The 27,668-nt window shown below is 33.5% G+C and overlaps 3 protein-coding genes across 3 annotated transcripts; all 3 read right to left on the bottom strand.

The window, feature by feature from the left end:
* Positions 1 to 1,200: 1,200 nt before the first annotated feature.
* LOC129308962 (receptor-like protein 7) lies at positions 1,201 to 6,175 on the bottom strand. The gene is made up of 3 exons (XM_054950317.1): positions 6,084 to 6,175; positions 5,795 to 5,960; positions 1,201 to 4,398 (listed from the first exon to the last, which is right to left on the bottom strand). Exons 1-3 carry the CDS (start codon positions 6,173 to 6,175, stop codon positions 1,201 to 1,203), a joined length of 3,456 nt encoding a protein of 1,151 aa, XP_054806292.1.
* A 4,111-nt stretch (positions 6,176 to 10,286) lies between these two features.
* LOC129308961 (putative receptor like protein 25) lies at positions 10,287 to 11,021 on the bottom strand. Its single transcript, XM_054950316.1, has one exon. It carries the CDS (start codon positions 11,019 to 11,021, stop codon positions 10,287 to 10,289), a length of 735 nt encoding a protein of 244 aa, XP_054806291.1.
* A 119-nt stretch (positions 11,022 to 11,140) lies between these two features.
* LOC129308960 (receptor-like protein 35) lies at positions 11,141 to 12,702 on the bottom strand. The gene is made up of 3 exons (XM_054950315.1): positions 12,666 to 12,702; positions 12,138 to 12,506; positions 11,141 to 11,343 (listed from the first exon to the last, which is right to left on the bottom strand). The coding sequence occupies exons 1-3, from the start codon at positions 12,700 to 12,702 to the stop codon at positions 11,141 to 11,143; spliced, it is 609 nt and encodes a 202-aa protein (XP_054806290.1).
* Between the last annotated feature and the right edge of the window lie 14,966 nt (positions 12,703 to 27,668).

Below are 27,668 nucleotides of genomic sequence, written 5' to 3'. Positions count from 1 at the left end.
TTATGTTGACTCAGATGAAGCTAGAAATAACCTATATGTGCACGAAGCCACATTAAACTCATTTATATAAATTATTGCTTCCCAGCCATAAAGGCTCCATTATAAATTATTGGGTTTTGAATTTTTTTTTAAAGGTCAAATAGACCACAGTTACTCTCAATATGCCGTGGAAAAGTGATTCTCCTAATTTAATTTCATTGACTTGATTGAAGTGGAACCAGTAATCGATCAGTATGGTCAATCATGCAACAAGAGTTCAAAGTGGGGAAAAATTGATAAAAAGGATAGCAAGCTTCTTCTTCTTCTTCTTGTTTTTTTTCTTTTGGCCAATAAAAAGGATAGGAAGCTTCAATGAACAGGAAATAGTGCATATGACTAAAAGAAAAGCCAGTGCATGCATGCGACAATGGATATATCACTTATGCATAACCCCGATTTTTCAAAGAAAATGAGCAGATAGACAATCCTATTCAACATCTAAAAAAAAAAAAAATACTTATCTTGGCATTAATTTGGGAATTTGATGTTGGAAATTAATCTCACTCTCATATCAGATAAAAGATGCTAGATTTCCACACATTTTCATGAGATTAAATTAATAAATAAAACCACTTTAGTTAATAATAAAGTATTTGTCTTTGTTAGAAACAGGGAAGGACTGCTCAAAAACAGGCAAGAGTAGTAAAAGGATATCATCTTATTTTAAAATCTCCAAGTTTAAGTTTATGAGCTCTTCTTTTTTATTATATATTAGTTACTAGATCAATTTTATTTGATATGAGACTTCTTAGATTATTTTAAATCTACTCACAAATAACCTAATAATCTCCCTCTCAAGTATAAGCCTATAAGCCCCCCATATCAAGCACGACTTCAAGCACCAAGTCTCTACATTTTGTGGGTCAGCTCAATTTTTAAGGGTTTCAAATGGTGTGACATACATAGGTTTCTATTACAATTAAAATCAATCTCATTTTGAGATTCAAATGTGTGCGAAATAACAAATTTATAAGTTCTAGGTGAGACCTGATTTTGATACTACTTGTCAGAAATGGCAAGTGATTGCCTATAAACAAAAGATAAGAGAAACAAGTAAAAATAGTGGAAGGATGTAGCATTTTAATTCAAAACCAAACACCAAGTCCTTCTTTTAGGGAAGCATAATATTGTAAGATAATGAGCATGAGCCACAAATGCAAATTAGTGAGACTTCCACCTTAGAGCTCTGTAATTCTTCCCTCCACGGTGTTCATACACAAAGTCCAGCTGTGGGAAGATCCTATAAAGCAGGTCATCCATGCGTTGCCAGTACCATATTCTCCAAGGCTTCCAAAATGCTAGAGGCAAAAGAACAATCCCAATGCCAAAAACAAATCCCAATTCGGCGCTTATGAAATTCCAATCAATTGAACTCCCAGAGTGAGATGATCGTGACATACCTGGTGCTTCATCGCTACCACAATTTGGGGTCAAAGGAGGTCCACATAACCCGTCATTGCCAATGAACGAATATGCATCAAAAGATTGAATCTGAGTACCACTTGGAATTCTCCCCTCTAGATGATTATATGAGAGGTTCAAGAATGAAAGAAAATGCAAATCTGCCATCTGTGCTGGTATTTCCCCTGTCAATAAGTTGCTTGACAGGTCTAATGACTCAAGCTCCCTCAAATTCTCGATAGATGATGGTATTTGGCCGGAGAGAGCATTATTGGACAAGTTGAGAGTATATATTTCTTTAAAATTCATCAATTCTTCTGGTATTGGCCCTTCAAGAAAGTTGGATGAGAAGTCAATGGCAGTCACGAAGTTTAAAATTTTAAACCACTGCACAGTTTGGCCTTTACTACTAATAGTCACCGTATCCTGATAATAAACATCACCATCAATCTTATATTGTAGTATTTGTGCTTCGTCGGGCATCATTCCTTCCCACGTTGCCAGGGATTTCAATGCTAGTTTACCTGTAAAATTGTTGAAAGCTAGATCGGCAATGTGAAGCATATGCCAGATATCAATGGTGTTCGGGCATCCGATGGAACCATGGAACTTGTTTTGTCGCAAGACCAGGACACGAAGCATGGATATTTGCTTCAATGAACATGGAAAGACATCCATAATACGATTGTTTCGAAGGTCTAGCACCTCCAATGTCATGCAGTTTGACAGAGACTTTGGCATTGGTCCATTTAATTGATTTCCATGGAGGTCCGGTGTCCTTAAAGCACATATTGCTGAAAACTTGTCAGGTATGCCACCTGTAAGGTTGTTTTCCCGTAGAGTTAATACTCCAAGGGTCTCGCTCATTCCCGTTAAACATGGGGGAATTTTACCAGAAAAGTTATTGTGGGAAAGATCAAGCACTTCAAGACTTGAAAAATTGCACAAGAATTTAGGAATACTGCCTTGAAAAGAATTATTTGATAGGGAGATGAACACTGTGAAATCCCAGTAATCACTTGCATCAGCTGGGATTACAACGGAGTCGAATCTATTGGTTGAGTAGTCCAAATAGTCGGCAAACCTAGGCAAGAGAGGAATTGGCCCCTCGATATGGTTGTCATGAAGGTCGAGGACGATGAGTTGTGCAAAATTAGAACTCAAACTCGGCAACGGTCTTTCAAAATCAGTCAGCAGATTATGAGAAAGATTAAGGTAGCTGAGATTTTCAAGTTTCCAAATCCAGGTGGGTATCTGACCTCGGATTTGGTTATCCGAAAGATCCAGATGAATTAATTCGACCTGGTGTCTTAAGAAACCAGGGAAAGTCTCCAACTTGCAACGAGCCAATTTTAGGCTGGTAATATTAGGAAAGGGAGACAGGTGAGAATCTAACACGGTCATGTTGATTGACAAGTTGTTGTGCGACAAATCTAGTGAATGCAAATTTCTAAGTTCCGCAAGCATATCTAGCGGCATTGGCCCATTGAACTTGTTTGAAGAAAGTTGGAGAACAATGAGTGCTCTGAGTTGGAAGATAGACCATGGAATAAGACCTGATAAATTGTTACTGCTCAAATCAAGGGAATTTAATACGGAGGAAGGCACAGTTGAGAACTCATCCAATTGATTGAATTGATTGTTGGAAAGATCAATGATTTGCAAAGACGGAAGAGTAAAAAGAGAGGAAGGAATGCTGCCATTGATGGAGTTATTGCGCAACGTAATGCTGACTAAATTTTGTAGTCCTTCAAATCGACCAGGCGATGAAATTTGGCCACTCAAAACATTACCAGAAAGGTCCAAGTGCGTGAGTTTCTTGGCTGTACCGAACGATGGAATTGGACCTCTGAAATTGTTATTTGACAAGTCCAGATAAGAGAGTTCAGTGAGTTTTGAGATTGAGTGTGGAAGTCGTCCAGAAAATTGAGAATTTGAAAGATCTAATTTGGACAAGTTTGTCAGGTTACTGATAGAATTTGGTAAACCTCCTGTAAAATTTGTGCGACTCACTACCAAGGTCTGAAGAGATCCATTCAATGGGAAGTTTGGGAGAGAACCACTAAGACCAGTATTATAAGATATGTCAATGAAGGTCAATGTTTTTACCCGGAAGACATTTAGTGGAAATGTTCCACTCAACTCGCAAAAACTAAGGCCCAATCTTGTCAGATTTGAAAAATTACTAAAGAAGTCTGGCACCGTGGCTGACAAATTGTTCTGATCAAGACGAACTACTGAGAGGAGCTTCATTCTTTGGAGAGAAGAATCAATGGGACCTGAAAGATTGCAGTTTGAGAGGCTCAATTCTTGCAGACTAGTGAGAGATGATAAAGCATTGCCCCATTCGTGTCCTTGAGCTGATACAGTTACGCCATCTAGATACAATTGCTTAATGCTGGTAAGATCCTGAATAAGCATCCTCAAATTTGGATTCTCAAGTTTGAGCTTTTTCCCTGTTAAATATGAAAGAGACGAGATATCCAGAGTAACTAACCTGGTCAGTTGAGAAATTGCTTTTGGTATCTGCCCAACAAAGTCGGCATGTGACAAATTCAGGTGGGTCAAGTTCTTCAACTTGTATAACTCACTCGGGATCACAGAATTGAAATAATTGGAAGCCAAATTTAACAGCTGGAGATATTGGAGACTGAAAATACTGCTTGAACTGTCAAAACCACCAAAGATTGACTCCCCACTCAAATCAAGACCAATAACATGTCCTTGCTCATCACAAGTGACACCACTCCAATCACAGCAGGACAGGCCTTGATCCCAGGACACCAGTTTGATGGAACTTGATTCAGTGAAATTGAGGCTGTTCTTCAATTGGAGAAGCAATGATTTCTGGTCCTCAAGACATTTGCTTGATACCACATAGGTGTTGAAACACAGAAATATCCAAAAGCAGCAGGTTATGAAGGAACGCCATGAAACTGAACGAATTCTCATTGGATTCTGCAATGGTAGACACACTGCAACTAAAGACCTGACATGAAGAGTAGAGGAAATATAATACAAGATGTTGTGTGTCTGAGTAAAGTAAATTTTCACTGTAGAAGGCAGCGTCTAAAATGCAATGCCCCTTCTTGACGAAGTTTCCTTCTCCCTTTGAAAGTCAAGCACCTGTCGTTTCCCACCTTCTTTCAATCTTCCTCCATTGAGCACTCTCCATTGATATCATATAATTCGTTCTCATCTTTTATCTTATTTACCATTTTCCAATGATGAAAATTCGTATCACTCAGATGTCATTTTCTCGTTGGGAAAAAGAAAAAAATTGTGGAATTGACTTGGAAATGCTAGCTAGTGCATAGTTGTTGACATTGTTTAAATTGAACATAGATGAACATATAATGTATTAATAAAGTCTTGTGACATTCTAAATAAATTAATAAACTGATCTTTCGTCAATTTAAGCTTGCATGAAAGGTTGGGAGTTTGATTCTCAATTTTCATGGATGAAACTAGTCTCTTTTATCCACAAAAGATGCTTCAGATGTCTAAAAGAAAAATTGATAAAGCTTTCGGAATAAGTTCTATTTATCTCACAAGTTCATGTGTTGACATTTCATAGGAACGACAGATTACAGCCTTCACTTGGGACTTGAAAAGTACGCATAAAAAAAAAAAAAAGAACAACATCGCATTTGTGTTTTTTAAAAATAATGAATAGATGCAAGTCCTTTAAAAAAGAGAAATAGATAAGAAATGAGCCGGGGAAAGAAATTTCCAGAGTAATGTACGAGTTTTCATAACAAGGTTTTGCCAATATTATAATTTATAATAAAGTCATAAAGGAGCCTCCATGTCTTGACATTTTTTTCGAGGTTCAACAAATAAATTGAATGGAAGATTTTTTTTTTGTAAGTGAAAAGTCGTTCCCCTTTGCCACGGCACATTAATTGTTCCCCAGGAATATATTTTCCATTTGTCGGGCTTCTGAAATTGTCCAGGTGAAGCTTTTTAATCTTGTTTTTTATTTTAGAAGTATCTTTGGTAGAATATCCCTCTTTTAACATGCATGCGTGCATAGATGAATGCGATTGATGTTAACTTTTGGGATGACAAGAACATGCAGAGATTCACATGGTCCAAAAAAAAAAAAGGAACCAGTATCTTGTCAGCATGTATATGCAAAAACTAGGAAAATATTATTATCTGATGTTAACCTTTCACTTTGATTTTGAAGCATGCAAGCAGGAAAGGAAGCTTGGCAACTGCTGATATAGGATTTTGACCTGGGAATGTTAGGGTGTGCACTTCTACATCAAGGACACTTCAACTCCATGGACTGAAACTTGTCAACATCTTTCAAGGTTGCTCTCCTGTTATTAGAGACCTAATCAATTACATCTACTGAGTCACGAAAGAAATCGGTGTTGAGCGAGTTCCAGTGCTTCTTGTTCTTCAAATGTTTTGAGTCAAAGTCCTGGCTTATACCATGTAAATGTAGTTGTCGCATTGACGGAGCCTGCACAAGAATATGCTCCGCCAACAAAATTGAGTTCCAGTGGCCACTGAAAGGTTCAGACACCATGCACATAGGGTCTTGAACAGAGCATTAAAACCAAATGCATGAAAGAACTTTTCTCCCCTTTTATGTGATATCAGGAATTACATCTTGTTGGAAAATAACATACCAAAAACACATTTGCAAAGAACCCAACAATAAATCAAATACACCAATTGAATCCCATGACAAATCTAGGAGCTTTGAGCCCACGATCCCCATGTCTTATTCAAGCTGGCATCACTTTTTTTATTACTTGAATCTATATTTATGTCCTTTGTACCAGTAAAGTTCACTTCAACCTCATCCTGACTTCCCTCGTATTTCTTGCTTTTTTCAGATCCACGATCAACATCTCTCTTGCTCATTTGTTCTGTGCCAGTCCTTACAATTGATGCAAGAAAATATTATTTTGTAGGCTCTACCCTAATTTTGTTTTTGAATAAGTTTGGCTGGCTCATGAGACTTTTTCACTCGAATTATCAGCCCAATTCATTATCTTATGATGATTCCCCGAAACCTTTAATGTGGACAATTCTTCACCCATTCTCATTCTATCGGCACCCATTTCCTCAAACCAAACGACCGCAGAGCTCAGTGTCCCCACTTCTGCGGCACATAATTATCTGCGCGTTTCAATATAAACGCAAAAAAGTCATCACTCACTCCCATTGGCCCGGCCTCAATTTCTCAATCATGGGACTTCGGGTTAATGCAAGGAAAATTTTGTGGGGCGAATTTCAAAAAAATAAAAAATAAAAAAAAGTGAATGTGAGTTAGTCCATGTAAAAAAAAAAATTATTATCCTTTTTTTTTAAATCATAAATTAAAAAATCTTCAAGATTGAAACACATTATATAGCCAATGAATTGTAGTGCAGTTTTTTTTTTTCCAATGGAAACATGATCCCAATAAGTGAATTTTGAATTTAAAAATGATCCAATAATATTTATAACAAGAAAAGCAATTGATACACTTGTCTTCATAAGCATATATAATATGTAATCTTAAATATCTTGGGTCTCACTTTGTTCAATCATGTTGCTTCCTGCGAATTAATTGGTTAACTCCTATTATAAGTTGCTCGACTACTATTTTATTTCTCATAAAATTAAAAATATATTATTTTTTATTTGAAACGCAAAAAACCAGAAAAGTAAAACTTTCCCAATTTAAGTATTGTTCAATAAGTTACTTCCTTAATTGTGAAGGGAATTTTGAGCCTTAATTTCTTGACACTTGCAGCAAACTAAACAAAATAGATTTTCATGTTCCTGGCACTTAGACTTACCCTGCTTTACTTTCCTCCAACCAAATAACTTATTATATATATGTGTGTGTGTGTGTGTGATTTACTTAAAAAATACCAAAAAAACCTATTATTTGTTTTTTTAATAAAATACATCTTAGCTTTTTTCTTTGATAAAATCTCACCAGGTGAATTTTTTAATTTATAAAAAATAAAAAATGTAAAAAATAATACTTATAAAATAATTAATATATATAATATAAATTTACTTGTTTGTTGGTCTAAATTATATTAAATATCTAAGTTTAAATACCATAATTTTTTTTAAAAAAATTTATCAATAAATTTTCTAAAACGTAATAATAATTTTAATTTTAAAAATATTTTAAATTTAAATTCATTGAATTTAAAAGTATCCTTATTCTCGATTAATTAACAGCATACATTTCAAACCAATGGCAATGCAGCTGCCAATTACAAATGACTTGAATGGAGGACTTTCAGGCTTCGCTTGTCATGATAAATGATTTTTGATGAAATGAGAAAAAGAATAGTAATGAAAATAGGAGTGCTCATTATCTCACATGAATAATGTAATGGTGATTCCCCGTGCCAAATATTTTATTAAAGTTGGTAATTTAAAGTAAATTTGATAGATTAGTTTGAACTTGCTCCAAAAAAATTGAAGTTGGACTAAATTATATGAATTTTTTTATATTTTATATTTGATTTAAATAAATTTAATTTAAATTGAACTCAAAATAAGCTTGTGAATTATCAGTTCTACATTTAGTACGGACATATTTTCACCCATCCTCGCTCCATCAGCACTCATTTTCTCGAACAAAGCGTCAGCAGAGATTAGTATCCCCAGTACGACACGTAATTGTCCGCGCATTTCAATGTCGATCGACGACCCCCTTTATCATGACTTTTAAATAATGGCTGTAAAGGCCGAAAAGCCATTACTCTCTCCCACACCACACGGGCTAGAGGCACCTTGTTCTCACTACTCAATTTCTCATTTATGGGGCTTCGGGATATTGCAAGGGAAATTTCGTAAATTTAAAATAATATCAAGAATGTAATTTCATTATTAATGGGTTTTAAAAAGGTTTGAAATTTTAATTTTTCTAATTGTTAAGTTTCTTATTTTATTTATTAATTTATTAATATTACTTATAAATTACATTTGTTTGTCAAATAAATAATAACATTAGTTGTTAATTTGCTAATTTTACTTATTAATTTACTAACATTAATTATAAATTGTAAGAGTTGTTAGTAATTTAAAATTAATGTTATTAAATTACAAGACCTATCAATAATTTACAATGGATATTAATAAATTAACAAATACAGTTAATAATTTAGCAATTAATATTGTTGTTTATGATTGAACATCTAATGTTAAGTTTTATATAATTATTAACATGTCAACTTATTTAATTTGCCACGTATATTAGTAAATTAATAAAAAAAATAAAAAAATTAATAATTAGTGATTATGCATAATAAATGAAAGGTGCTTTAGTTTTTTCACAGCTAAAATTATTTTTATTTTTACCCTCTAGATAAAACTGAAGTTTTAAAATTTTTTAAAACTTGCTAATAATTAAGTCATATCCCTAGTTCTTATTCAAAATTCTTTCAAATTTTTGCTACTCTTTTTTAAAATTTATAATACACTTATCTTGGGACAAAATACCTTTCTCCAAAGAAAAATATAAATTTCAACTTTTGCGATTCAAGTGTTTATCTTCAATTATCCTTTTTTAATACAAGGTTACAGAATTTTTTTTTAAAACAGTGTAGATCTTCCAAGCAATTTTGTTTAGAGTGCTTTATGTCATAGGAGAATATACATAAAAATCAATGCATGGTAATTAGCAATTACTGGAGCAATAAAAAAGTCAACTATTGGTTCTGATTCTAATATTGACGCATCGTATGTGTCATAGAATATCTGCCTTGAAGGCTTGAATCACGATCCATTCAATGTCCTTGTACATACTTTCCCCAACTATTGTAGTAATTCCTAAAAAAAGTTTTATGTTGACTCAGATGAAGTTAGAAATAACCTATATGTGCAAGAAGCGACATTAAACTCATTTATATAAATTATTGCTTCCCAGCTATAAGGGTCCCATTAAAAATTATAGGTTTCGAAAGTTTTTTTTTTCTTTGGTTTTTTTAAAGGTCAAATAGACCACAATTACTCTTATTATGTCGTGGAAAAGTGATCCTTCTAATTTAATTTCATTGACTTGATTGAAGTGGAACCAGTAATCGATCAGTAAGGTCAATCATGTGACAAGCGTTCAAAGTGGGGGAAAAACGATGAAAAGGATAGGAAGCTTCAATGAACAGGAAATAGTGCATATGGCTAGAAGAAAAGCCAGTGCATGCATGTGTCAATGGATATGTCCCTTGTGCAGGGCCCTGAATTTTCCATGAAAATTAACAGATGCACCATTCCAATTCAACGTTTAAAAAAAAAAAACTTGTCTTAGCGTTAATTTGAGAATTTGATGTTGGAAATTAATCTCACTCTGATATCAGATAAAAGATGCTAGATTTCTGCACATTTACTTGAGATTAGATTAGTAAATAAAACCACTACAGGTAATAACAAAGTATTTTGTCTTTGTTAAATATGGGGAGAGACTACCAAAAAATGGGTAAGAGTAGTGGAAAGATATTGTATATTAACTCAAAATCTCTAGATTTAAGTTTATAAGTTCTTTTTTTTTTAATTATATAATAATTTCAAAACTAACTTTATTTGATATAAGACTTTTTGAATTATTTTATATTCACTCATAGACAACCTAATAATTTCCTTCTCAAGTATAAACTCATAAATTCTCCATATCAAATATGGCCTCAAGCACCAAGTCTCTACTTTTGTAAGATTAGCCCAATTTTTATGAATTTTAAATGATGTGACACGCACAAGTATCTAAAAATAGAAGATAAAAGAAACAGGAAAAGGTAATAAAAGGATATAATATTTTAATTCAAAACCAAACACCAAGGAAAGCATAATATTGGAAGATGATGAGAATGCGCCATAAATGCAGATTAGTGAGACTTCCACCTTAGAGTTCTGTAATTCTTCCCTCCACGACGTTCATACACAACATACAGTTGTGGGAAGATCTTATAAAGCAGGTCATCCATATGTTGCCAGTACCATATTCTCCAAGGCTTCCAAAAAGCTAGAGGCAAAAGAACAATGCCAATGCCAAAAACAAATCCCAATTCGACGCTTATGAAATTCCAATCAATTGAACTCCCAGAGTGAGATGATCGTGAAATCCCTGGTGTTTCATCGCTACTACAATTTGGGGTCAAAGGAGGTCCACATAACCCGACATTGCCTATGAACGAATATGCATCAAAAGATTGAATCTGAGTATTAGATGGAATTATCCCCTCTAGATGATTATATGAGAGGTTCAAGGATGAAGGAAAATACAAATTTGCCGTTTGTGCTGGTATTTCCTCCGTCAATGAGTTGTTTGACAGGTCTAATGACTCAAGCTCCCTCAAATTCTCAATAGATGATGGTATCTGGCCAGAGAGGGCATTATTCGACAAGTTGAGAGTATATATTGCTTTAAAATTCATCAATTCTTCTGGTATTGGCCCTTCAAGAAAGTTAGATGAGAAGTCAATAGCAATGGCGAAGTTTAAAATTTTAACCCACTGCACCATTTGACCTTTACTACTAATAGTCACCGTATCCTGATAATAAATATCCAAACCAACCAAAGTTGTAGTATTTGCAGTTGTTTGGGCATCATTCCTTCCCATGTTGCCAGGGATTTTAATGCTAGTTTACCAGTAAAATTGTTGAAAGCTAGATCGGCAATGTGAAGCATATGCCAGGTATCAATGGCATTTGGGCATCCGATGGAACCATGGAACCTGTTTTATCGCAAGACCAAGACATGAAGCATGGATATTTTCTTCAATGAACATGGAAAGCCATCTATAACACGATTGTTTCCAAGGTCTAGCACCTTCAATCTCATGCAATTAGCTAGAGACTTTGGCATTGATCCATCTAATTGATTTCCATGGAGATCCAGTGTCCTTAAAGCACACATTGTTGAAAATTTGTCAGGTATGCCACCTATAAGGTTGTTTTCTCACAGAGTTAATACTCCAAGGATCTCGCTCATTTTCGTTAAACATGGGGGAATTTTACCAGAAAAGTTATTGTGGGAAAGATCAAGCACTTCAAGACTTGAAAAATTGCACAAGAATTTAGGAATGCTACCTTGAAAAGAATTATTTGATAGAGAGATGAACATTGCGGAAGCCCAGTAAACACTTGCATTAGCTGGGATTACAACAGAGTCGAATCTATTGGTTGAGTAGTCCAAATAGACAGCACCCTTAGGCTAAAGAGGAATTGGCCCTCTGATACAGTTGTCATGAAGGTCGAGGACCAAGAGGGGTGCTAAATTAGAACTCAAAATTGATAACGGTCTTTCAAAATCAGTCAGTAGATTATGAGAAAGATTAAGGTAAATGAGACTTTGAAGTTTCCAAATCCAGGTGGGTATTTGACCTCGTATTTGGTTATCTGAAAGGTCCACATTAGTTAATTTGAGCTGGTATCTTAAGAAACTAGGGAAAGTCTCCAACTTGCAACGAGCCAATCTTAGGTGGGAAAGGAAGACAGGTGAGATTTTGACATGTTCATGTTGATTGACAAGCTATTGTGTGACAAATCTAGCGTAGTCAAATTTCTGAGATTCACAAGCATATCTAGTAGCATTGACCCATTGAACTTGTTTGAAGAAAGTTGGAGATCAATGATTCCTCTGGGTTAAAAGATAGACCATGGAATAAGACCTGATAAATCATTGTTGCTCAAATCGAGGGAATTTAATACCGAGGAAGGCACACTTGAGAACTCACCCAATTGATTGAATTGATTGTTGGAAAGATCAATGATTTGCAAAGATGGGAGCATAAAAAGAGAGGAAGGAATGCTGCCATTGATGGAGTTATTGTGCAACTTAATGCTGACTAGATTTTGTAGTCCTTCAAATTGACCAGGTAATGAAATTTGGCTACTTAAAACATTATCAGAAAGGTCCAAGTACGTGAGTTTCTTGGCTGTACCGAGCGAAGGAATTGGACCTCTAAAGTTGTTCATTGACAAGTCCAGATAAGTGAGTTTAGTGAGTTTTGAAATTGAGCATAGAAGTTGTCCAGAAAATTGAGAATATGAAAGATCTAATTCGGACAAGTTGGTCAGGTTACCGATAGAATCTGGTAAATCTCCTGTAAAATTTGTATGACTCACTACTATAGAAACAAAACTGGTTTAGCGTTTTAGAACCAATACATATTGGGCTTAGTTGCCTCATAAAGGCCCAATAGTGGACTTTACATTTAAAATGGTCCAGAATAGTTTTACCTACTATGTCTACCAATTTTAACCTTTTTGTACATACTCTGTATATTCCTTGTCTGCCATGTGGTAGGAATAGTAAACCTAAGGTGTTGTACATACACTATAAATAGCAATAAACTATTCAAGAGGCTACAAGCCATTATTACAAACAGATACCCTACTTTCTCTTCTTGGTATCAGAGTAAATAGTATCACTACAATGGTTGAATCACCATGCAAGTTTGCAGATGGCTCTTCTACTTTTACTGGAGCTGGGTCTCAATCCTTGGTCTCTGCAAACAACTTACCCAAGAACGTAAGGGGTTCAAATGGGATGAATCAACCATATGCTATCAAGCTGGATGGCACAAATTTTCTCACATGGCAGATGCATGTCTTACCTATTATCAAAGGGCATAAGCTTGAAGGGTTCCTAAATAGAACAGCCAAGTGTCCCCCTCAATTTGTTGTGGATAAAGATACTGTAACAATTAACCTAGATTTTGAAGACTGGGTAACTGCAGATCAGCTTTGGTTTGGATAGTTATTAAATACCATGAGCTTGAAGATTTCTTCACAGATGAATAGTGTCTCAACATTTGCTGGACTATAGAAAGCTGCACGAAAGCAAGCTGGAGCTCAGACTAAGGCAAGAGTTCTCATGCTAAAGGCTGAACTGCAACGCACAAGAAAAGGCACAATGAAAATGGCTGAATATTTGGCTAAAATGAAAAAATTATCTGAGCAACTTTCTATAGCTGGTAACCCTGTTTCACTTCCAGATCTGATTATTCAAATTTTAGTTGGACTTAATGCTGATTATAATCCTATAGTGGTTCAATTAAGTCGTGAAGCTAAAGAAATTACCTAGATAGAATTTTAGGTTGAACTACTTACTTATGAAAGTAGACAGGAACAGTTATAGCAAATTTTTCAGCTCTCTATTTTGACTAATATGGTTAATTATGCTAGTTCTGAGTTTGTTCCTCAGTACACCTAGTGAGGAAGATGTGGCTTTCATGGTTTTAGAGGTCGTGGCAGATCTAAAAGGGGTTTTAATAGCAAGAATTTAAAGTATAGTAATCACCCACAATGTCAACTGTGTGAAAAATGTGGGCATCAAGTTGATACTTGTTTCATCGCTATGACAGGACCTTCACAAAGCCAAATCAAAAGAAGCATCAATGCTCTAACTCAGGATCTAATTCTGGGACAACTAATAGTTTTAGTTCTCCCTTTTAGGCTTCACCTAAAATGGTTAATGATAATGCTTGGTACTTAGATAGTAGGGAAACCAGTCATGTTACCAATGACATAAATCATCTTAACAACCCTATAGATCCTAATGATAAAATGAATATTATTGTGGGTAATGGTGACAGAATAGGTGTTGAAAAGATTGATTCAACCAATCTTCAATCTAATATTCAGACACCTATCAAACTGACCAATGTTCTCTATTCTCCTTATATCAAAAAGAATCTGTTGAGTGTTTATAAAATTGCTACTGCCAATGATGCTGATATCATATTTAATAAACATGGTGTTTCTTTGAAGGATCAAGAAGCAGGTGTGATAATGCTTCAAGGGAAGCCTAGCGATGGTGGCATGTTTCAAATCTGTGAAAAAGGCAAAAAGAATGGTGGTACAGATGTCAAACTTATGTTTACTGCGGTAGAAAAAGTTGATTTTTTTAGCACTTAATCATTTACTTTCTAGTAAAGTTTTATGGCATTGTAGACCTGGACATCCTAATCCTAGGGTGTTAAATAGAATTATTAGTGTTTGTAATCTCAAAGTTTCAAGTAATGAGGATCTGTTTTGTGAATTATGCAAATACAAAAAGTTTCATACTTTGCCCTTTAAAATCTCTATCTCATGTGCCACCAAATCACTAGAGTTGGTTCACACAGATTTATGGGGTCCATCACCTCTTGTTTCTATAAATGGTTTTCAGTATTACATATTGTTTGTTGATGATTATAGTCGCTATTCTTGGATCTTTCCTTTAAAATCCAAGGATGAAGCTTTAAATACATTCATTCAGTTTAAAAAATTAGTAGAAAATTAGTTTGACACCAAAATCAAAATGATTCAGAGTAATTAGGGAGGAGAATACAGAAGCTTCACTAAGGAACTACAAAGACTCTAGTATTCGGTTCAGACATTCATGTTTACATACATCTACTCAAAATGAAAGAGCTAAAAGAAAACATAGACATGTTGTTGAAATGGGTCTATCTCTACTTGCTCAAGCTAAAATGCCTTTATTCTATTGGTGGGAAGCTTTCAGTACTACTAAAGAGCTTATTAATGTCTTGCCTTCTACTGTTCTAGGTGGTATATCTCCTTATTACTATCTATTTGGTACACACCCTGACTATCACAGATTGAAGGTTTTTGGTTCAGCTTATTATCCCTATCTTAGACCTTATAATCAGCATAAATTACAATTTCGATCAACCAAGTATGTTTTCATTGGATATAGCAGTGCTCATAAAGAATATAAGTGTCTTAAACCTATGGGCAGAATATATATATCTAGACATGTTATGTTTAATGAGGCTGAATTTCCTTTTGAAATAGGGTTTATTAACAAGTGAAACATACATAAAAATTAAGTTATTCATCCAGGAGCATTCTTTAAACAGAGTCTAGCTACTGTCTAAAGAAAATGTGCAAATGACATTGCTCGTTCTATTTCTTTTGGTGATATGAATTCAGAATCTGTCACAATAACACCTCCTACTTTTCGTGTATCAACAACATCTCCCTCAAGCTCATCACAAGGTGTTCTTACACCTATTGCATCTGAGACAAGTAAAGATGATAGTAATGTTAGTCTTGAACAAGATTCAGAATACTCAATTACTTCACCACAGTCACAGAATATTCAAGCTAATGATTCAGCAGATTCCAAAGATATGCAGCTTGTTTCTACAAACAAGCACTCTATGATAACTTAAAGTAAAACAAGCATTTCCAAACCTAAAGCACCCTATGTTGGTGCTATCACTACTGACACTCCCTTTGAACTATGTGAACCTAGATTAGTTGCAGAGGTCTTTTGGTCAGAAAGCTAGAAAAAGGCAATGTAAAGTGAATATGATGCTTTTCTTCTAAACAAGACATGGGAATTGGTACCCTATTCTGGTTAAAGGAATCTTATAGGCTGTAGATGGGTCTTTAAGATAAAACTTAATGCAGACGATTCACTTCAAAAACACAAGGCTAGACCGATGGCCAAAGGATTTTAGCAAAGTCCTAGTGTTGATTTTGATGAGACATTTAGTCCTGTTCTTAAAGTATCTACACTCAGATTTATTCTTACTATTGCAGTAACTTTCAGGTGGCAAATTCGATAACTGGACATCAATAATGTATTTCTCAATGGAGATTTGCTAGAGCAAGTCTTAATGTGATAACCTGAAGGGTTTGTTAATTTTAAATTTTCACATCATGTGTCTCTACTTAAAAAGGCAATTTATGGTTTAAAATAAGCACCAAGAGCTTGGTTTTTGATAAGCTTAAAAAGACTCTAATTGACTGGGGCTTTCTTTACTCAAAGTATAACTCATCAAAGTTCTTTCTAAAGCATGATAAAGTGATTATGTTTGTTCTGATTTATGTGAATGACATCATTATCACTGGTAATTTACCTATAGTCTTAAATCTGTTCATAAAGGAGCTCAATGGCTATTTTTCCTTAAAGGATCTAGGTCAACTTCACCATTTTCTAGGTATTGAGGCTTACAGAGATGAATCAGGACTATATCTAAAACAAGAATGATATATCTTAAATATTCTAAAGAAGTGTGGCATGTCAAATGTGTCCTCAGTTCCAACTCCTATGGTTGTAAATCATCATTTTTCTAGAGATGAAGGTACTCTTCTTAAAGATCCAACTCTTTACAGATAAATCAGAGGTTTACTATAATACTTAGTTCATACTCGACCGGATATAATGTTCTCTATAAACAAGTTGAGTCAATAGTTAAGTGCACCACGAGACACTCACTGGAAAGGACTGAAATGAGTATTAAGATATCTCAAGGGAACTAAAGATCTGAGGTTGTACATTAAACCAAGCAATCATCTCACCTTACAGGGGTTTTTGGATGCCGATTGGGCTGTTTGTCTAGATGATTGCCAATCGGTGGGGGGATACTGTGTTTTCTTTGGTAGCTCTTTAATTTCTTCGTCAGGCAAGAAACACTATGTGGTAGCCCGATCAAGTACTGAATTAAAGTACAGAGCCCTAGCAGATCTAGCTTCAAAACTTTCGTTGATTCAATCCTTTACCAAAGAACTCAGACTGTATCTTCGTGAACCTCCGATAGCATGGTACGATAATCTCAATGCTACTGCTCTTGCATTGAATCTAGTCTACCAAGCCAGATCGAAGCACATCGAGTTAGATGTCTACTTTGTTCGAGATAGAGTGCTTGGAAGACAACTCTCTGTACGTTATGTACCTTCCACTAAGCAAATCACAGACCTTTTTACAAAGGCCTTATCTCACTCGAAGCATTGGGCATTTCTGGTCAAACTTAGTCTTCAGAAGCCACCAATCCTTCAATTGCGAGGGCATGTAGAAACAAAACTGGTTCAGTGTTTTAGACCTAATACATATTGGGCTTAGTTGCCTCATAAAGGCCCAATAGTAGGCTTTACATTTAAAATGGTCCAGAACAATTTTACCTAGTTGTCTATGATTTTAACCTCTTTGTACATACTCTGTATATTCCTTATCTGCCATGTGGCAGGAATAGTAAATCTAGGGTTTTGTACATACACTATAAATAGTAATAAACTATTTAGAAGGCTGCAAGACACTATTACAAACAGATACCCTACTTTCTCTTCTACTACTAAGGTTTGGAGAGATCCATTCAATGGGAAGTTTGGGAGAGAACCATTAAGACCAATATTATAAGATATATCAATAAAGGTCAATGTTTTTACCAAGAAGACATTTAGTGGAAATCTTCCACTCAACCTACAAGAACGAAGGCCCAATCTTGCCAGATTTGAAAAATTACCAGAGAAGTCTGGCACCGTGGTTAACAAATCATTCAAACCAAGACGAATTATTGAGAGGAGCTTCATTATTTAGAGAAAAGAATCAATGGGACATGAAAGATTGTAGTTTAAGATGCTTAATTCTTGAAGACTAGTAAGAGATGACAAAGCATCACCCCATTCGTATCCCTGACCTGATATAGTTACACCATCTAGATAAAATTGCTTAATACTGGTAAGATCCTGAATAAGCATTCTCAAATTTGGATTCTCAAGTTTGAGCTCATTAATTATTGTTAACCATAAAAGAGACAAGACATCCAGAGTAACTAACTCGGTCAGTTAAGAAATCACTTTTGGTATCTGCCCAATAAAGCCGATGCATGACAAATTTAGGTAGGTCAATTTCTTTAACTTGTAGAACTCACTTAGGATCATAGAATTGAAATAATTAAAAGCTAAATTTAACAGTTAGAGATATTGGAGATTGAAAATATTGCTTGAATTGTCAAAACCACCAAATATTGACTCTATACTCAAATCACGACCAGTAACATGTCCTTGCTTAAATATTGGGAGTTGGACTATGTTAATTTTAAAGTTTCATTAGTTAGTTGTAATTGGGTTGATTATAAAAGTGGTCTTTAAATTGATGCGTCGTCTGGGTTCATACATGTGAATCTTACAAGGTATGGAAATAAAAATGAGCCTTTTATTTTAGTATCATAGGCTAAACAAGTATTTCATGTTTTTGATCCTACAAAGCAAAATTGGTCCATTTTTTTTATTGTTAAACAAAACAAATAGAGAGATGATTGATGTTGTTGAGGATGATCCATTTGAAGGAACTGCTCTTGAAAGCAATCTCATTGAAGATGATTCCAACTATATAAGACATGATCACAATAAAAGTATTTAGATTTCAAAGAGGGGCAAAAGAATGAAAGAGAAGATGAAGAAATTAAAGCAAGCTATCAAGGTAGAAAAAGTTCAAAAGAAGTCAAGGAAAAGAAAATAATCGACTTAATCTTGTAATGATCAATTGTTTTAATTACTATTTATGTTTTATTTGTGCTTTTTGTATTTTAATTTTCTTAATTACTATTTATATTTTATTTGTGCCTTGTGTGTTTTAATTTTTTTAATTACTATTCATGTTTTATCTTCTAAATATTTCATTACAAGTAAATGGCTCAAAAAATATCACCTAAGGGACTTAGTGACCCCACTCTAACCAATAACCTATTGGATACCTCCTAGTGCCACCAATTTGCCCCTTGACTCACCGATTGACACACTTCTTGACTCACTGACAGGTGATCATCCCTCTATTGGCTAAAAATGCTTAAGAAACTATGTCTACATCAATTAGAAAAGGCTTGATATTGATAGGTGAGGTTAATAAAAGATGGTTAGCTGGGCAAAAATATTCTCTTCAATAGAATTCAAAGGGTCAACCAATTAGGACTAACAAGCATAAATTCTCCAGTTATATCGAGGCTGTGACTAGGGGACATTTAGGATTATCAATTAATAATTGACACGATGTAGATTCAGCCTCGATGATTTCATATAGAAGCAGGTTGTGGTAATATATGTATTTATAATATTAATTAGTTTATTAAATGATTTATTATATTATCATGTCATTTTTCTAACTTACATCTTAAATTTGTTGATTGAACAGTCGGCATTTGAGATTGATGCTAGTCGAAGGCATTTTATCTATTGTTTATATGACCTTTTACTATATTTTAAACTTAATATAGGATAATATAACTAATTGTTTATTTTTTTCATTTAGGTACCTATATTAAAATTTTATCATCCTTAGTGATCTTGCATTAAAGTTTGTCTCTATCTATCCTCAAAATGTTTTTACTCATCACAACATCACTACCAAGGTATGGCATGGCCAAGCTCAAATATTAGCAAAGTACTTTGAGGCAAAGAACCCTACTATGGAGATGTTATTTCTAGTACCTTATGTATAAGGATGAATTTAGTGGTATCCTAATTAACTTATTTATCTTATCATTTTAAGTGTCATGACATGTGCTTTCAAATTGTTCTAAGAGCTACTAGATACTGATTAGCATTAAGCTGGCTACTGTTAAAATTGTAAAGTTTTACTATCTGAGTTTTGCTAGTAGATAACCAGATAATAGACCAAATATGATGGAATTATTTAACTTTTAAGATTATATTTTGATTAATATTTCTATTTTTTTCATTTTGAATTTCTAATTTCAACTTATTTTCTTTCTTATTAAGGCATGGTGCTTTATTACACTGAAAAGAACTTGCATGTACTATTAAGGTACAAGTCATATGAATTAGTCTACCCTAATTAGAAGATAATAACGATACTTATTAGTACTATTTTTAACAATCAATACTAATTTTTTTAATTAATTCAATAACATGTTTATTGGTTTTCTATGCAACGCCCATGACAAATAGCATATAATGACGATTGTAGATATTGCATGATAAGATTTCTCAAAGACATCATCACTCATGGGATGACTCTAATCCCCGCTACGATATTTATGTAATATAGATTCAATTATATGTGATTATGAATTTTAATTTTCTGAAGTAATTAATTTTGTTATCATATTACATTATTGTGGTATTATCCCAATTCATACTGGAAAGAATTTAAGAATTGTCACATTAACGAAGTTATTGAGGAATGGTTTGAGTGCATTTTTCAGTTGTGAGCCAAAAATAAGTGAAATGCATATTTTTATTTTAGTTTTCTCATTTATATTTTATAATTTAGAATAATTTTGTTTTAGTATAATAAACAACTTTATTTTACTTGGTATTATATTGAGCAATTGTATAAGAAATAATTTTTTTTATTTTAATAAAATTATTAGTTTACTATAATTGAATTTAATTTAGTATAATTATGTGTTGGACTGGATTGGATTGCACTCATATGTATTTACATTATATTGTTACAAGGGGTTGCAAGAAATGCAGCCAGGGTAGTAAAAAAATTTCAATATATTGGACGGTTATGACCACAACCATTCAATATTAGACAATATATTAGATGGTTATCATGATAGCTGGCTAATATGTTACTTATATTAGATAGTTCTGGTGATAACTGTCTAATATGTCACTTATATTGGACAGTTTTGGTGAATAACTGTCTAATATATACTTTTCCTTTACCACTCATTTGGACACTATATTAGACGGGTGTTTAAACTGTCCAATATTATAATATTGGATTGTAACTATTCAATATTTTTTTTTATCAATATATAACAGTGTCATGTTGAACAGTTTATAAGCATCCAATATAGGCAACAAAAAAACCATTCAATATTTCCTTTTTTGTAGTAGTGTCTCTAAAGGTGCCTGACATCTTAGAATTATTTTAAAGCATTTTTACTTTGAAAGTTTCAAAAATAAAGCATTTTTGCCCCACTATTAAAAATTCCTAACGTTAACCATTAAACTCAAGCTTGACCAAGAATATTTTTATATTTTTTTTCCTCTTTACTTCTATGTTTAGTCTCTAATTTCATTTTTTAGTGAATTCTTTAACTTTCCTTCTTCCAATGAATGAAAATGAAGACCAAAACACACAAAAACAAAGGAGGAAAAAATTATAAAATACCTTCTTCAAACTTCAGTTAACAGTCACCGTTAGAGATTTTTAATAATGGGGCAAAAGTGTTTTATTTTTAAAACTTGTAAAGTAAAAATGCTCTAAAAAAAGTTTAGGATGTAGGTGCCTTTAGAGAAAAAGTTTTTGAATATTTTTACCATTTAACCCAATTAAAATTAATAGATTTAGCTGACTTGTGAATATATTCAAATAGTTTATTGAAAGTTCTAAAAGCAAAAGTATGCGATGGGAAAGTCTTTGCTAATCAGATTGGAATAAACCAGGAAGCATGGCGTCAAATGGGCCAATTAGGAGTGAATACCCAAAACTTGGGCGATTTAGCAACCAATATAGAAAGACAATAATTGAACACAAATTGATATATGTATGTTGGCACAGAAACCAAATGGAAAGAAATACGCCCTCGAGCCAAATTTAGCATTATCGTTGTAACAACCATAAAATTTTAAGTTAAAATAATAATAAATGAATGAATGAAATAATAATGATAAATTATATAGGTAATAATTTGTTTTGAGTGTATTTTATTAATGTTAGGAATAATTATAATAAGGAGGAGTATTAGTGTAGTGAAAGTGGACAAATAATGTAATAACTAAAGAGTTTAAATTAGGATTAAAATTTATGATTGAGTATTTGATTATATTTTAATAATTCTTGGAACAACTATCTCAAGAGAAAATGTTGATCTTGTGAAAATTATAAATATAAAAAAATAAAAATAACCCATTAGCTCTTTGATTTTTTTTTTTCAAATTGCTTACATTTGAGAAGTGTTTTGTGCTTTAGGAAATTACTATTTTTATTAATAAAAAAACAAATTTTATATATATATATATATATATATACGTACATGTGCAAAAAAGGAAGGGCAGATTTTTCTTTTCTTCCTCTTCTCATTTTCTGGCTCTGGCAGTGACACGAGGGATTCGAGAGACTTCATCCACCGCCTTTCTTCCTCCTCATTTCTGCTCAGGTGCTATCGGCCGCTGGGGAGTCACCGTCCGTTCACTGTGGCGGTGGTTCAGGGAGCTGACAATCTTCCTTCTTCATTTTTTAAGACCATCCATTTCCTTCCCTGTGCAGCACGTCCCTTAGCTATTTTCTCTTCCATCCGACATCGGCGTCTGTGGGTGTGCGCGTGCTGCTGGAGACTTCATCTTCCTCCTCCGTCCAAGCAGCTATGAGTGTTCGCTGGAATATCCTTCCCCTGCATTGTGTTGCTGTGGTTAACTGCTGAAGGATTTTCGAAACCCAGCTCCTTCCTCCCCTGTTCACGCAGCAATTTTCCTTTCCTCTGCGTCTCTCGTCTCTTTTCTTCTCAGTCTTTGCTGTTACCTCTGTCACTCATATAATCACTAGCCATCATGGGATTGTCGTTGCGGAGCCATGCATGTCGTCTCTATGCTCGCTGTTTTGTCTTCCCTGTTTGCTGCATCATTTCTCTTCGTCTTTGTTTGTGCCAACGGTTGCTGTGGGATGCTAAGCTGTCGGGGAGGTAGTGCACGAAGGAGCTTCTGGTGCTACTGTTGGAAGTTTTCATTAGCCTCTTCTCTTCCCTTCTCCGTTGCTGCAATAACTAGAATTATTCCCTCCCCTGTTCAACGCACGTTTGGATTCTCCTTTCTTTTTCTGTCTTTATTTTGCATTATGAGGTATTAAATCATTTCTCTCTCTTGTTCCGTGTATGTGTGTGTATGTGTTATGATTGAGATGGTGATTCTTCTTCTTTTTTGCTGCTGTAACTATAGATTAGGAAGATAATTAATTTAAGTTGAAATTTGTAGTGTTAAGGGAAAGATAATAAGTGATGGACATGAGTTTTTAGAAGAAGACTTGTTGAGGTTTATATGTAGTTTGGATAGAGAATTAAGAAAAGTAAGAAGCTTGTTATATTAAATTTTTTCTCTTGCACATAAAGTGTTTGACAGAATGTTTGAGTGAAAATTTTCATATAAATGAGTGCTTAAACTTTACCAAATTAATCCTAGTTAAATTTTAATATTTAGGTCATTTAGTTTTTCTTAATATATGAATATGTTAATATGTGTCTTGTGAATATGTTTATATGGCTGGGATTGTAGATTTTCTTTTATTGTTTGTTCTGATTTTGCATATGCTTGAGTTATGAGAGGATTTAAATAAAAATAAAGATGGTTTGATTTAATGGTGTATAGGTTAGAGTTTGAACATGTTAGGTGAAATTTTAAAATTGTTAGATTAGTTTGGGTCTTGAAGCATAAGGAAACAAGGAAGAAATTTGTTATACCTGATGACGTTTATAATATTGAATTAAAGGTATTATAAGATTGGTTGTGGTTGTGTAAGGTAAGAAATTGTATTATTTTGAATAATGTGTACTTTATGAAGAATTATCCAAGAGCCTTAATGATAAATTATTTATTAGTTACTTTATGAACGCAATAGGAAGGATATAATTCTAAATATGGATGGTGGATTAAGGAGAAATAAGGATTAAGGACTTTAAATATGTTTTAGATTATATATGGGGTTCATGAATGTCAGTTAGAAATATATGAATTGGAGTTTTTATTAAAGAAAGTTGTTTATTCTTCTGGTCTAGGTAATAGTGTACCTAAAGGGAAATGGAGAGGTATTTAAAAAGCACACATTATTAATTTGGGAGTTATCAGGTAAGTGGATAGCGTCCCAACCGATATTTCATTAAAATATTCTTTATTCAAATATTACATTTTCATGCAAATTCTTTTTACGACAACAATGTGATTATAAGATATTTTGTTGATTAAATTACTTTATTTTATAAAATTATTTTATCAGAATTGATCATTTTAGTTAATCTGTAAATACAAGTTTGAATTCTAATTGTGGGATTTCATTTTGAAAATTATTGAATTGTTATGCAAAAATGACTCATGCGAGTTCAACATTGAGAGAAAAATTTGATTGAATAGTGATCAATTTCTCCCATGTTTGAAAATGATTTTAAAAAGAAACTTTATACAGAACACTGGTTGTTAATGGCAGTTCCGACAGCTCTTGGCGCATCATGGTACACCTAGCTAGCAGAGTGTTCATAGGAGGTGCTAGCCCCGTGCGATGGCCAATGCACGTGGAATGGAGGGATAATTATTTGTGAGCATTGTACTCACATTTGTTTCGTGGCTTTAAGTTGCGTTTGGTCAACATTACCCTCATGGACTGTGTATCCATGTTTGTTTCGTGGCTTTGGCTGCGTTTGGTTATTTATTCTCGTGAACTGGGTGTCCATGTTTGTCTTCGTGGCATAAGCCACGTTTGGTTATTTACCCTCGTGGACTGTGTGTCCACATTTGTTAATTGTTCTGATAAGTCCCTATGATTATAAATTAGATTATTTGGTGATTTTACATCTCATATTATTATTATTATTATTATTATTATTATCATTTATAAATTTGCTTACAATTATTTATTTTGTTTATTTGCTTTCTTGAAATCAAGTGACAATACTATTTCATTTGATAATTTAATGGTTTAAAATTTTAACTAAAGTTATATAGAGTTATTTTATTTTGAAGTTTACTAAATTTTTATGAAGATTATGGTTTGTTTGAACTTACATAATTATTTCAAACTTTTTTTATTTATGTCTAATTATTTATTGTTGGGACGTTATTCACTGAAAATATTTTTAGTCTCAGATAATACAACCGAGGACCTACCTTATGCTAATCTATGAGGTACTCCTTGTTGAATTGAGAAGAAGAGATCTTTCAAGTATATCTTTCTTGTGTGGTAAATGGTTAACTAGTTGTTATATTTTGAAATTGTAATTAGGTATACTCTACGTTAACTATATATAGGATTCTGAATTGTAGTATATTTATCTGTCTATTACGGAGGAGCAAAGCTTCGTATTTTTGTTTGTTTGAACTGTATATTGTTATTGTAGAGACTTCAGAAAGTGTTATTTAGAGTGGAGATTCTAGCGAAATTTTTATAAAAAAATTTACTAATCTTTTGTTTACATAAAAAATGTCACAATCATCTTCCATCATATTTCAAATAACCTAAAATACTAGATTAAAGTTTTTTTGATCAAGGCTTAAGGGATGTATATTTGTGCATATATCCCTTGCCAGTCACGTTTAACTTTTGGAAGCATGACAATCGTTGACGTAAGGCAATAGGTCAGCAATATTAAAGGTGGTAGACACTCCACAAGCATTAGGCAATTTGACTTTATAAGCATCGTTATTGATCTTTTGAACAATTTTAAATGGACCATCAGCTCTTGGATATAACTTGACATTTGGTTGTTTAGGAATCTTTCCTCAAATGTATCCAAACTAAGTCTCCTATATTAAAAGTTTGTTATATTTGATGCTTGTCATGTTAAGCCTTGTATCTCAAGTTTTATTCTTACATACGCTCATGAACTTGCTCATGCAACTTCTAATTTCCTTACCTTTTTAGTTAGCATCAAAACTATAAGTAAATTTCTTTTGTTGCTTATCAAGTAAAGTAGTCAAGTCTAATGGACTAAGGGGATGAGTACTGTAAACAACTTTAAACAGACACTTCCTAGTTGCTTGGTTGATAAAGTTATTATAAGAAAATTCAATTTGAGTAAGTATGAGGTCCCACTGCTTCAAATTCTTCCCTATGAAACTTCATAGAAAATTGCCAAGAACTTTGTTTATAGCTTCAATTTGACCATCCGTCTGAGGATGACTAGCACTGCTAAATTAAAGCTTAGTTTCCATCTTCTTCTATAGTATCTACTAAAAGTGGTTGAGAAACTTAACATCATGATCAAAAGTGATAGTCTTGGGAATGCCATGGAGACATATAATCTCTTTAAAGTATAAATTTGCTACTTGAATGGCATCATTTGTCTTTTGGCATGGAATGAAGTAGGCCACCTTCAGGAATCTATCTATGACTACTATGACAAAATCTTTATGTCTTTGGATTTGTGGTAAACTAAGAACAAAATCCATACTCACGTCTTCCCACAGTGCTTTTGAAACTTGCAACAGTATGTATAATCCTGTGTTTTGACTCTTGGTCTTAGCCAAATGACATATTTTACATCTTTGCATATATCGATTGACATCTCATTCAAGCCATAGCCAATAAAAATTCTCTTTGACTAAATCAATTGTTTTGTCTCTACCAAAATGACCAACTAGTCCTCCATCATGAGCTTCTTAAATTATGGCCTCTCTTAAAAAATCCTATGGAATGCATAAAGTTTTGCCTTGAAATAGAAATTATTTATGTCTGTAAAATTGGTGGAAATATTGATTTATAATTGCTTCCCATACTCCTAAAAAATTAGGATCATCTCCATAAAGCTCTTTGACAAGCTCAAATCTAACAACTTTAGTGTGCATTATTGTGAGCAACACATGTCGATGGCTAAGAGTATCAGCCAAATAGTTCAAATTTCTAGCCTTATGCTTAATAAGAAATGGATAAGACTATAAATTTCACCCTAATGGGCATGCCTACGGTGGATCTTTTGCTTAGAATTTAAATACTTAAGGGCCGTATGATTAGAAAAGAGTATGAACTCTTTATTCAGGAGATAGTGACTTTAATATTGAAGAACTCGTATAGCCATATAGAATTCTTTGTTATAGATAGAATACTTAAACTTAGCATTATTGAGTTTCTCACTAAAAAAGGTAATGGGATAGCCATCCTAACTTAAAACAACACCAATATTAGTGTTGGAAGCATCACAGCTAATTTCAAACACTTGGTCAAAATTAGAAAGAGCTAGGACTAGAGCTTAAGTCAACTTTTTCTTAAGCTCCTCAAAACTTTTATGAGCTTGCTTTGTCTATTAAAATTTATCTCCTTTGATGCAATTTGTAAGTGGTGCAACAATAGAAATAAAATTATAGATGAACCTCATGTAGAAAGAAGCTAATTCGTGAAAGCTTCAAACATCTTGAATAGATTTTGGAACTGGCTAGCTATCAATGGCTGCAACTTTACTTAAATCAACTCGAACACCCTCTACAGTAATGATGTAACTTAAGAACACAACTTTATTAATGAGGAAGGTACACTTCTTGAGATTAAAGCTTTTATTCTTACAAGGCTTATAAGACTTGCTGTAAGTTCTTTAAGTATTCTTCCTGACTCTTGATCTAAATAAGAATGTTATCAAATTAAATAACAACAAATTTTGGAGTCTCAATACCTGATTCATCAAGCACATAAACATGCTAGGGGTATTTGTCAATCCAAAAGGAATCACATTCCATTCATATAGCCCAACTCTTATCTTAAAAATGATTTTTCACTCACCTCTTGACCGAATTTTGATTTGGTGGCATGCACTATGAAGGTTAATTTTGAAAAAAGTGGTAACACCATACAATTTGTCTAATAT

Source organism: Prosopis cineraria, unplaced genomic scaffold, assembly GCF_029017545.1.
Source record: "Prosopis cineraria cultivar Desert tree isolate PC_DT_omini unplaced genomic scaffold, ASM2901754v1 PC4, whole genome shotgun sequence".
Classification (NCBI taxonomy): Eukaryota; Viridiplantae; Streptophyta; class Magnoliopsida; order Fabales; family Fabaceae; genus Prosopis; species Prosopis cineraria.
The sequence above is the reverse complement of the archived record's forward strand: the minus strand, read 5'-3'. Positions and strand labels throughout refer to the sequence as shown.